Genomic DNA, 12,956 nt, shown 5'->3' with positions numbered 1-12,956 from the left:
AAATGATCAACGTTGAATTTAGCCTACTTGAAACATAACATATTAGCCTACATAGAACTGTAGATCATCTGATTTTAATATTTACAGTCAGATATCTAGGCTATATTTAACATTTAAATCAATTTACAATTTAAGCACATTATAAACTTAAAGCCCAAATTTAGGAACATGAATGTAGACATTTAGTGTGACGTCATGCTCAGAATTCTAGTCTGAATATGAGGCTGATACCATGATACAATGATATCCATTGGGATGTAATTATGGGGTGTGTATCAACAGATACAGGGGGTCCATCCATGGACTGAACCGAACAGAGCAACAAGAAAAAGCTGACATCTTCTGGTCTTTTTGAAAGTTATTGCGCTGTCAATATCTTGTACATCACCCGATTGCGAGATCTAAGACAGCGAAATATGTAGCAGGGAAGGCCATTTGGAAAACATTTCCCAGTCATTTTGTAAAATAATTCCATTCAATACCGATGCTACACAGTTGGGGAAGGGTGTCGCAAACCCAACGAGCAAACAAATTTCAAAAAAATGAGGGAACTACATGTCATGCAAAGATGCTGTTTTACCTTGATGAAATTGAAACCAGAGTTTTCCCACATATCCACTTTGGCCTAAGTTTTCAGATGTAAACATGTGGTAATCAGTGATAAAACATCAGTTTTTGTTTAAATGAAAGGCCAAACTGCATGGAAATAATATGCGTTTAGCCACAGCATTTCTGTTGCAATCAAAATCAGGGCTTGAAAACGAAATTATTTTTCAATCCTCCCGTTCCGAACGGTTCAGGAATGTTTTCGTTCTTGTGTTCCGCCACCAACATATCGTTCCTGAACCGGTTCGGAACGTAAAATATTGTTCGTTCTTATCGTTCCGGCAGTGTTTGGCGGGCCTATCAAGTATATTTTTGTGGTCTATACCTTAGAATAGACATAGCCTACTCATTACTATATTTGCCCTTGATTTACACCGTAGCTAGTCTATGCCCAAAAATAATAAATCACAGGCGGCATCCAAAAACATTCAGATGGGCTATCCATCCCACATAACCTACAGCTTACTGGCCTATTCTATGATAAATAATTTCTTATCAAAAACATTTCTGGATAAGTGCTAGAAACTCCTTACCTGGTTGTAAGTTTTTTTGGAGATCTTCAAAGGCATGCTCAATAATTCCTAACCCCGTTTATAAGTGAATATGTTAGCTATATAGCCTGTCTGTTGCTGACAATAGGCCTACCTCAATTCTACATAGCCTATAATTGCGCAAACACTTAAAATCCCGACTTTAAAACAACAAGGCGTGGACAGGCAAAATAGGCTACAGGCTATTAGGCCTATGTTATGCCTACATTGCCTACAATCGTGACAGCTGCCTGGATTGAGCCTAGCGGGCAGCGAAGTGAATGCACAACCGGAAATAAAAACCTGACATAGGCTATGATTTCGTGAAATTTTATAAAATATATAGAGAACGAAAAAAAACGTTATTAACCGGTTTTATGGATTTCAGAATAATGTTTCTGTTCCGGAACAGTTGAAGACCATTTCGTTTTCGTTTCCGTTTCCGTTCCTCGTAAAATTCCATTCGTTTTCGGTTTTCGTTTTAGTTCCTTGAACCGGTTCAGAGCCCTGATCAAAATCAACCTAAGCGTGCTCAGATGACGTGATAGACGAGACACTGTTGCTCATCTGTCCATCATCGTAGAAAGCCTGCCCTGACAATGTGATTGGTCCAAACAGCTCTGGTATGAGCATAGTTCAGCGGTGGCCAACCCGCGGCTCGCGAGCCACATGCGGCTCTTTGCCTCCTCTCGTGCGGCTCGCGGCTGCTCAACTGATGTTCTGACTTCTCCTCGGACCTAAACGTTTTCCTTTTGAAATAGCCTTTATTTCCGGTAAATAAAAACTAATTTCAGAATTTGATAGTAGCCTATTGCCAAAAGTAATTTGATAGTTAACAATAATCATTTTACCGTCATGATATGGATAGGAATTGGCCAAAACGAAGCAGACGTGTTTATTCTTCAGCCAGGTTTAATGCTACTGTTGCAATCAGGAATACCCTGAAGCTAATCGTAAGTAGAAGGAACACGTGCCATTGAAAAGGACCATTTATCGTTTTGTAGCATAACCCCTCTGGTTAATATATCAAAGTAGCCTACGGTAATCAAAACAAAAGCACTATGAGATCGCGAACCTCCGCCTCGCGCATCCTGCTTAACATCTCGCGCCTCCGCTTAACATCTTGCTTAACAAACAGACAAACCCCGATGAAAACATAACCTCATTTGCGGAGGTGATATGTTTCTAGCCTACACATTCGTTTGGTACTTGGTATGCCACTGATTCATAAAGCTTCAAACCTGAACATTTCCTTTTGCAAGTAGGCTGGTAATGGCTATAGACGTCAGTCACTCGTTTTCTTTTTGTTTATTTTCTTTTTAAAAGTTAACTGAACACTTGACATTGATTGCATTATCAGGTGTTGGAGCATTGCTCATGCCAATAAGTCATTCAGTGAGGGGGGATTTGATGTGTGTCTGATCTTTTTTCATTTTCCAATGATCATTTATCAATGATCATTGAGCATCTGCCAAGTGTCTTACTTTAAATGAAAAACAAAGGAGCTATAACTGTAGGCCTAATGTTATGCTGTTGTAGTATGGACGCCTTTTTTGTTGTGCGGCTCTTTTGACTTTTGTAGATTTTTTTTTGGCTCTTCATGCTAGACTGGTTGGCCACCCCTTAGTTGCACCACAATGGTAGCCTGACTAGCCCCTACCACATCTCAAATGAGACGTGGTCTGGCAACCAGACGTTCATTTTCTCGTATCCGTGCCACGGATTTCTATCAAATGCGTCTGTGCATAGCCCATCATGGTCTTGCTTTCTCCCCTGTTCTGTGATTGGTCACCAACATCAGGCGAAAATTTGGGTGTTAGTTTCCAGACTGCCTTAGCGGCGTGAATGAAATCACCGCGCAAGGCAGGATGGGAACACCCAGGCTACCACAATGGAGCAATTTAGCAGGGCTAAATTCGACTGGCACCAAGGCTAGTGAAAATGTGCTGCAATTTTAAAACCAGATTACTCTTGAATGGACAATTGTACAGGGGAATGCTTGCACATTTGTGTTCGGTAAGGTCAGGTGTTTATTCTGATATATGTGACCTTGCAAGGCGAAACCAGTCGCTTTGGTAAGATTTACAAAATTAAGTTATTGTGCTCACATGAACGGCCGTAAACTAAGCTTTCCAACTATATGTATATCGAGGGTATTACAAAAACTATCGCTAAGTTGACATGGTTCTCCCATCACAATATGCCAGAAGAGGAGGAATGTGTTGAATCTTCACCGGGTTTGACAGTCAAAACATATGTTTTTCCGTGAAAACATTTTAACCCGGAAGTTTGTTTATTTTGGATTTTCTCAAAATAGCATTTTGCTCAAAGCGACTGATTTCGTCTTGCAAGGTCACATATGGTTTGTAATGTGTTGAGTGAAGAGATCCTTAGAGATCCTTCATTGAGCTCAATGCAATTCAAACCAGCTAATTAGCTAACAGCTAATAACTGACATAAATCATGCAAAACTCTTAGTATGGTGAAGGGTATAGTGTTGATGTGGGGTTATTTTAATTCCAAAGGCCAAGGAGACTTTTATCAGGGTGCATAGTGTCCTGGATCCATGAAATAACTGGCCTTTAAAAATAAAAATAAAAATCATCTATGGAAATTTAACATGGGCGTTCCAATACTTATGACCCCTGTATTTTAAGGAAAACATTTATTTATTAACAATACATTATTCATTCACAAAGAAAGTTGATGTCCTTAAAGGTTGAATATTTCCTCATTGTTTCATTTAAGGCATTAAAGAGACCCTATGCAACTTTTTCATAGTCATAAAATTGCTTAGAAATCGTTGTTTTGCTTGACAGACCAGTTTAATCGAAAACAGTAATATTTCCTCCCGCCCCCAGTTTCCCTATCCGCTATTGCAACCTTGCAGTTTCTGCAGGAGACGATCACTCCTTGTTTACATCTGGAAGTCTGAGACGCATAAGGAACTAGAAGAACCATGCTTGCCACTTATAAATATATATATAGCCATATGTATATATACACGCTAAAGCTGTAGGGGAAGCTCTGAAGAGAAATATGCAAGCATAAGACGAGCGAAAACTAAAAGCGAAACCGAAACCGGGGCTGAAATCGCCAATCCTGCATAGTTTCTCTTTAAGATCAATTTCCAAAAGATGATTTTATATTTAACTTTAAGCATGTGTTCCAATACTTTTGGAGGGCACTGTATTCCACCGAGATGGGTGGGGTGTGGAACTCAGGAGGAATCACTGCAATCATATTGAGAGAATGTGCACACATTTTACTAAATAGTGGTCTCATTTTACTTGATTGTGCATATACATTTGACTAAATTGTGCTGTCTTTGAGACATGGCAATTGAATATTAGCTGTAAGAGCTCTCAATGAATCCAAGAGAATTTCTTTTTTTTTATTCTAGGTTATTATTGTTGATAGATTTTACTATTACTTTTATGAAATCTCTCCTAGATCAGGAGTTAATTTGCCAAGTGTGGTACCTGTACCATTAGAAATGAGAACCGACAATAATCTATTTATATATATATAAAATAACTTGTGGATACTAAAACCTCTTTTTAAAGGGGTCCAAGTGATGTGGCGGGGACCACATCACTAGTTAGTGAAGTAGTATAAATGGCATTTTGTAGTTGGCACAGATGCCAGGTATTTTTCAGATAATCATTTACTGTGTGGAGTCACAGATCTTTATGAGAGATGCCGTTAGGAGCCGTTATGGACAATGTGTTGCTTGTGGTGGTACTTGTAACTGGACTAAACTCATTCAGTGTTTTTTTTTTTTTTTTACATTAGCCTAAAATTAAATCAGAGTTTTCCTGCCGACGATGGTACAGTTTCCATTGACTCCCAAAAGACGATGAATCAAAAAGAATATGTCTGAAGAACTTAAACTTTAAAAAGCCCCCCAACACGTCCCATGCCTTATACTGAGAAGCTGAAGTTGCGCCCATTTTTGACTTGGCTTGACTTCATTGGATGTAGGAAACCTGTTGTACTGTAGGCTTAAACCATATTGGGGAAACCGGCCCTTTAACTAAAAGCAGACTTTTATCCAAACCTTTTACAAGGCTGCCCTCTTTTGGTTTGTTCTTGAAAAGCAAGTTAATAGGACTTATGTATCTGGAAAAAGGTAATACCAGCTTTTAATGTATCAGATGAGCTGTAGCAGGATGACTACGGTCATAAGGATGACCGCTGTGCTGTATGAGCTGACTATCATGGAATACAAGTACATGTCCTACAAGCATTTGTATTGCACTCACTGCTTAATGCAACATGTTTGAGTATTTTAGCTGTCTTTTTTTCTGTGTATTTCAACTGAACAAGCGTAGAAGGAAGTTGTGCACTTACACAGGACCCACCACCAGGCCAACTTTGATTCCTGCAGTCAACCGCCTCCATGTTATTAATGTAGCCTAGAATAGCTTTATAAGACATGATGGGATAACGCTAATAGCTTTCAATCCTGAATGTGACATTAGCCCAATTATCACTATTACAGAAACACAAACCAACTTTATAGTAGGACCATAACCACAGAATGTATGGTGGGAACAAGCAACCTTTACCGTAAGGCTTACACAATGGTACAGTATTTGTAAAATGTAAGAAACCCCCTTCTGCAAAGCTGCTGCCTGAGATCAAAGAAAAACTGACCTCTATCCCTTTAAATCCCTGTTACACCTTTCTCCAGGTAATTACCAACAGTTAAGTTATTTTAAGCTACAGTTTTGGTTGTAATAGAAAAAATATCTTACACACACTTATTTGAAAGTGGATGATTCAGAGTCCCAGTTGTGCCTATCCAAGGTCTAGTCATAGTCAATATTTGTCAATGTTTATAAATGAAATATTTAACAGCTGTTAGTTGCTCGGAGCAAATCTCAACCACAGCTTAACTGTTAGGCTATTGCCTGTTTTTCATCACCATGCCTTCACAAATACTGTAGAAGGGATTTTATTATTGAGCTAAAACTAGTATATAGTTACGGTGGTAATCAGCGTTAAAGGGGACTTTCAGTCTAACAACAAAATATGTTTGGATAATTTCGAGTTTAAAGTTTTGTTTGGGTATAGCATAGCTTTTGCGGGCAACTTCACTATGCCAAAGTAAATCTCTCTTTTAAGCTCAGAAATCATTACACATCTATATGCTACTGGAGAGTAGCCCCCCTGTTCTGTGATTGGTCCCCTATCTCAGTCAAAAATTAGGGCGGTAGTTTCCAGAATCACTGTGCAAGGCAGGATGGGAACACCCAGGTTAACTGGAGAGGGTCTCTGCAGACAAATTGAATTATTTTTTATCTTTGCAAGCTTAAAAAGGGGGAATTTTAAAAGACTGTAGTCAGTGCATTACCTGGCTCTTCTTCAGGTCATTGCCATCTTGTGAGGAGAAAGTCTGTGCAAGTACATTTCCTCGTCCTTTTGTGACCATTCACAGTGGCTTATGCCACATTTAGTAATAGACTTGTACAGAATCTTTCCACACAAGATGGCGGTGAGTGGAAGTAGAGCAAGGTAATACATTGACTGCACAAACAGTCATTTTTCATTCCCAGGCTTAATACAGGCTCCAGATGTTCTGCTCAACATGACTGATGTGAAACATAAGGTCTGTATCCTTAAGTGTGTATTTCCTATTCCGCTAGCTCCATCATATATGTAAGCCTGTTTGAGTATTTTTTTAAATGAATATTTTTGGTGGCTGCTGTTAGCTGTTAGCGGCCAGTTCGGCAGCGTTCAGGAGAGCAAGGTGGAGCCCAGATTAAACCAGCCTCACTTCCTCCTGCTCTGGGTTGATGTTTCTGTAAGCCTAGTCTGGGTGACAAACATGTCTCTGCTGTTCCATCATCTGTGTTAATGCTAGCCATATCTTAGGTGTCATCACCATTTCTTGACTTGCATCCATGCTAATGTTCACCCTTGTTAGGTGTTTGGGTCTGTAGGGCCAGTTTTCAATGTTTGCTAAAAGAAAAAAATATGCTATTTATTATTTCTTCAAACTCAGAACCTTTTACCTTGGCTCATTTTCTGTGAAGAACATACAACATACTGTAACTTATTTTCAATGACAGTACAGTACACCCACCTACATAACTATTACATATGTGGTGTTTGGGTCTACTGGACCTGAATGTAATAATTGTAGGTGCTATGCACCTTAACTGGGCCCTCCTCTTAATTGGGCCTGCTCTGTGTGTCTGCATGTGTCTGTGCATGTATCTGTGTGGTATGTGTGAGTGTTTGACTAGATATCTGTGTGTGGGAATGTTATCTTTCTACACTTGCTGTTCCTACACAAAGTTATAAAGGTGTTACATTTCAAGCACCTGTTCTAATTAAGTTCTAAGAAATTAACATCAATAATGATGAAAAATCTTGTTTAAATTTAATTGAATTTCCTCATTTTCCTAAAAATAAAAAAAAATCGTAAATCATTCATATGATCATGAATGTGATCTCACTGGGGTAAATGGCATGCCTATCATTGGTAATTGAGCGTAAGTAAACATCTGATTAGTATTTCTGCATAAATTATTATGGCTGTATCGATTTAAGAGCCTAATAATGTAGTGGGTCCACCAGACCTCAGATCGGCTTGCTGCATCTTGGGATGCATACTGTACTGTATATCAGATTCTCTTGTTGCTTGTCCTCTCACCCCTTTTGTCTTTTGGAGGCTTTTGCTTTTCACCTCAACTGTTGACCTCTGGCATCAGTATGCTACAGCTTATAATACCCCAGAACTTCATCTTGGTGCAAATCTTTTTCACTGAAGATTTTACTTTGTAAAGTAGAATGGAATGCAAATGAGTTTCTCAATGATTAGCGTGTTCATTGATCAATAAGATACACTAACACCCTCTCAAAAGCGTCAAAGCGTATTAAAGGAATCACCCAGAATTATCAAAATATCAGAATGTTTGGCATTTGACGTTACAAAATCAGAATGTTTGACATTTAAGTGTATCAGAATGGAGAGGAACATCCAGTGAAGACTGAAGAGGGGCTATGCAGTGCATATTCAAGGATCATTGTATCACAAATAAAGGGAAATAAATTAATTTGAATCTTTCATAGCAAGAGTTTACAACTAGACAGCACATAGAGCTAGCTTGTTTGTAACAATGGAAGAGTACAACTTGTCAGTCACTTGAAAACATGCAAAGATGAAGATTTCTGTCACACATGGAATGTTTTGTGTGTTTGCAACACTTTAGATCATCTGAAAGAGAAACACAGAGAGGTTCAGAGAGAGAAACAGAAGCAGAAGCAGCATAACAGTAGCCTACTTTGAGAAAACAGAAACAGAACAATTCCCCCTCTAATGATCTTTTATTTACTCACTGGGACATGCAGTTAGACTTTATTTCAGTTTTTTCGGGTTTGGCTTATACTCTGATGTGGACTCTAAAAGCAAATATGCATCTGTAAGAACACAGCAATGTTTTATCTTTGCCGAAAAAAGTGGTTCACATCAATTGACGACACAAACAACCCGAAAAAAATTTTTTAGTGCAGCCAGTGTTTTGGATTATCTGTCTATGGGCACAATTTCTCAAAACTGTATCCCCCTCTCAAGTCTGTCATCCTCAGAGAGTTCAATCACCTCCACCTGAGACACTGCTTTACTTGCCATTGAAGGTAAAGTGCTTTCAAACAGTTTGAATGTGCAGTGAAAGACTTGATGAGGAATGTGATATATGGTCGTGTTTTTGCTGCTGATTGCAGAATCTGTCCTCAACTTTACAACCAATGTTGAGACCTGAGCTGCTTCTCCATGTGCTGTCAACAATGAGGGAAAATGCATGAGCTCTTTCTTTTTAAGATGGGTCTGGAGGAAGTTTTGTAAAAACACTTTGCACAAGGTCAGCCAGCATTTTTAACCTCCCTTGCAGATGCAGGATGTCAACCACAAATCCCACAACTGAGATCACTGGGGATCATGTAGCTCAGGATAGTCCTTATTTTTCTCTTCTAGAAACGGCTTTACAGGGTTCACGGTACGGTCGATAATTGAGAGCATGGTTTCATAATGTGGTCCAAGTTCAATTTCTTAGACATCAGGTGCTCTAGATAGATGATGCAGTGAATCAGCCCTGAGTAGCATATCCCAACATGTCTGGTTGTCCATCAGTGGCCATACTCGTTTTGAAAGTAGAAATTGGCCCTCTCAACTTTTTTTAAGCACAATATTGAGCAACTCCTTCATTTTGCAGTCTTCAAACACAGCCCGCACCTGTACTGCCAACTGCAGCTTGTCTTGAATGTCACATGACGCATGTAACACAATGCTAAAAGACTGGCATTTCTGTAGATCTGTGTATAACTAGTAAAAACTCCGACAGACCAACATAAATCAGCCGATTTTAGAAAAAACCTGTGCTTACCTCCACCTAGAGCCTATTATTTGTTTTACAAAAAAATCTACCGCTTCATCTGGTCCAATAAGCGCGGGTCTGTATGACCGCTGGCAGATTGAACTGTCAATCACAGTTCGTGCACAGTCACTAACAAGCACAACTCAATGGAAGGGAGCACATTGGTGGTGGGGGAGGGGCATGAGAGTTGTATACATTCAAAATGTCCCCTAGCTGCCAGACTTGCCAACTGCAGCTTTAATATCAGAGATCCTCTGTTCAACGGTGTGCCATGACAGCTGCAGGTCTGACACAGAATGCTTTAAACTCACATCAAACTGAAGATTGCCATCCCACAGGCACGACTTCACAAAGTCCCCCGCACTGTATGGGTTTTCAACGTGAGCAATGTTCCATGCCACTGGATGTGATGGCAGTGTGACTGTTTTCACATTTTCACAAAAACTGAGTCAGCTTCTCCGACGGACATTTCAGCATCTCCTGCAACATTTTCATGAAGTGAGGTGGTGAAGTGGTGCTCCAAGTTTTAGGCTTTAAAATGACATTGTAAAAATCTAGACATATAGCACAGAAATGTGTGATATAACCACCAATTGCAATACAAATAATAAATATTGCTGAATTGTACATGTGCAGATACAGATGTGTATTTTGGTGTTATAGCGTACTTTGTTGGTGCAGACTTGTGTTATTAGGCACTGCACACAAGTCTGTTCAGACATACACACATAAGGCTACTAGACTCGTGCACAATAAACACATGCACATTGGTTCCAGGGAAGACACATCTAAGAATGCAACAACATGAACTGTCTCTGCTACAGCCTTACATAGTTGTTGCAAACATAATCCAGCTGATTCTAATAATCACTTCTTCAGCCAGTAGGCCAGCTAAGTAGTCATAGAAATTGTGTAAAGTGCACAGGCAGAGGGAGAACATGGAATAAGTTTTACTTTCTTTGGTTTGTCCACCCTCTGGTCACTCAACTCTTATGAGAAGGGGTTATGCTATGGGGGAGTCATTGCATCATCAATACCCCCTCTCTGGACTGTCCCAGAAAATGAAGCACAAAAAATGATGAAATACTTTTAATGGTGTAACCACAATTCAGTATTCTTTCACATTTTTCAAGATAGATAGATAGATAGATAGATACTTTATTGATCCCCAAGGGGATATCTTTTCAACATAAGCTGTTGTCAAACTAATTCTGTTTTTCATGATCTTTAAACACATCTAATTTTTCATTTGTCCAGATTCTTCTGTCCTTTCTTGTTTCCTGAGGTTAAACACCTTTCTGAAGTAGAGTAAGCCTTTTCTTAAAATCCCATTTTAAGAAAGAATTTAGGAAAATATTGTTGAATGATTGATTCCCAAAGGTCTAAATGGTCCATTTTACCACTTTGCAACACAGGGATTGTATCATTCCATTAGGATCTGAAATGGTCATTGACTATAATTATTTTCACAGAGGTTAACTGAAAAGATTTACTTTCAGTGAAACTTCCAGTCGGTGTGTCCATATGGAAATAAAGTGATTTGGTGAACTAGAACTGAGTGACTGAAACTTTGTCCTTGTATTGTGGTACATATTATATTCCCAGCCTTTTGGGTGGAAATATAATAACAATAGTATGTATTGTATCTAGCCATGTGCCAGAGTAGACTTAGGTCAAATAGATTACCAGGTTCAGTGTTAAAAAAAAATGTATGACTAATCCTGTTGATCCATGTTTGACCTCATTGTGTGTTTCCAAACTTGGATTGTTTTTAGAGTTAGATTGATTTTCCTAACCCAGACCATGTATTTTAGTTGCATGGCTTTTGTGTTCTCGTCTTAGACATTATGTTTTAGTGCTTGACACAAATATCTGAGAAGTTTTGCCTGGAATTGCACATATAATTCTGACCACTAGAGTGAGACAAAGAAGATATTAAACACTGCCTGCAGGCCAGGGTCAACCAAGCTGCCTGTGTTCTGAGAATCTGATATTATTAAGATACATTTGCAATTTGCACTTTTATTTCTCAAGAAGTACCTGTTCTCTCTCTCTCTCTCTCTCTCTCTCTCTCTCTCTCTCTCTCTCTCCCCCTCTCTCTCCCCCTCTCTCTCTCTCCTCTCTGCTCTGGGCAAAGGTAATTGTTAGGGAAATAAATAAGGTATTTAGTGCAGCAGATGTAAGGGAATAGCAATGTTGCCTTTTTCCAGATCATTTTCAGTGTAGTGATAACTTTCATTATTGTATTGCATTTAAAATGCCCATACAATGTCCTTCAGTCTGCAATTCTTTTTGATGGCTTCTTCCCTGCAGGAAAGCAATTCTTCGGCAAGGGGGCAGTATAGCCCTCTCTAATGCATTTGGGAAATGTTTTGTCTGACTGTAGGCTAATTTATGCACAAATGATAAAACAAATAGGACATTTCTGTTTACTTCAACAGATGCCCGACAGCAAATCAACCAATCAGTTCAGTGGAGAACAAATCATCGTCTATTGAATAAAATGATTGATCAGGTTCAGTTGTCTTAATTATTAGTCTATACATTGTTGGTCGACAATCTTTTATTAACAAGTTTATTAAAACAAACAAACAAAAAATGTGATGACCAATTTACACGGCGTCTTACTCATTTGCCTCATGCAGAAGGCCATCATACTTTGTTGACAATTTCAAAGTTGTTGTGAATTTCAATTTTCAAATGACAAAGCCCATCCTGCCCCCTAGTGGCGAGATTACAAATAAGCTCTCTCGAGCTCCCACCCTCGGAGGCCGAGAGCGAGGCAGTGAACACAGGCTTGTTGGACTAGGCGCCCAGAACAGAGCTGTCAGGGCAGCAAGACAGAGCGGGCCGGAGTAGCTCCGCTTTTCACGCCAGCCGCTGCTAAATCAAAGCCGAAAACGAATCTACGGAAACTACAACCAACAAAACTGAATTACGACTCTACCGTTAAGTGTATTCGAACTTAATCGATTCGCCGCCCTCCATGGAGCGCTTTTCTTTGAAGTATTAAAGTCAATCCGATCCGTTTTGAGCGAGGATGAGCGTGAACAGTACGGGGACAGGGTCGGCTCCGTGCCGCTTCGCCCATTATTTCGTGATATGTGGAATAGACACCGAGACTGGGTTGGAACCAGATGAATTGGCCGGTAAGGTTAACTATACAAAGTGATTGTTTTAACACACCACATCTCGTGTTTCGACATCGAATTCCTTTAAGCTGTCTCTGTCGAAGGCAGCATAACGCTGTAAAGACATTCAAACAAACTGAGCTCTGTAAAGTTGTTGTGTGGAGTGAAGGCCTACTGAGAGGAGTTAATCGATTACTGTCCTAATTCCTTTGTAACCTATTGCCAAAACTGTAGACTTGGAGAAAGTTGTTAGCAAAATTAACTCTCAACTCTTTTTCGAGGCAGTCTTTGTCAACAAAACCACT

General features: G+C 39.4%; 1 protein-coding gene across 4 annotated transcripts in view; it reads left to right on the top strand.

Moving 5' to 3' along the window:
• Window positions 1-12,345: 12,345 nt before the first annotated feature.
• dennd5b (DENN/MADD domain containing 5B) overlaps window positions 12,346-12,956 on the top strand; it is a 57,728-nt gene continuing 57,117 nt past the window's right edge. For all 4 annotated transcript variants that reach the window (XM_062518721.1, XM_062518720.1, XM_062518719.1 and 1 more), the window contains exon 1: window positions 12,346-12,669. In XM_062518721.1, coding sequence (XP_062374705.1) covers window positions 12,561-12,669 — 109 coding nt within the window. In that variant the 5' untranslated portion in view covers window positions 12,346-12,560. The remainder of the gene's footprint in view (window positions 12,670-12,956) is intronic.

This window comes from Sardina pilchardus, chromosome 17 (genome assembly GCF_963854185.1).
Source record: "Sardina pilchardus chromosome 17, fSarPil1.1, whole genome shotgun sequence".
NCBI lineage: Eukaryota > Metazoa > Chordata > Actinopteri > Clupeiformes > Clupeidae > Sardina > Sardina pilchardus.
Note: the sequence above shows the minus strand (reverse complement) of the source record. Positions and strands in the feature narration are given on the sequence as shown.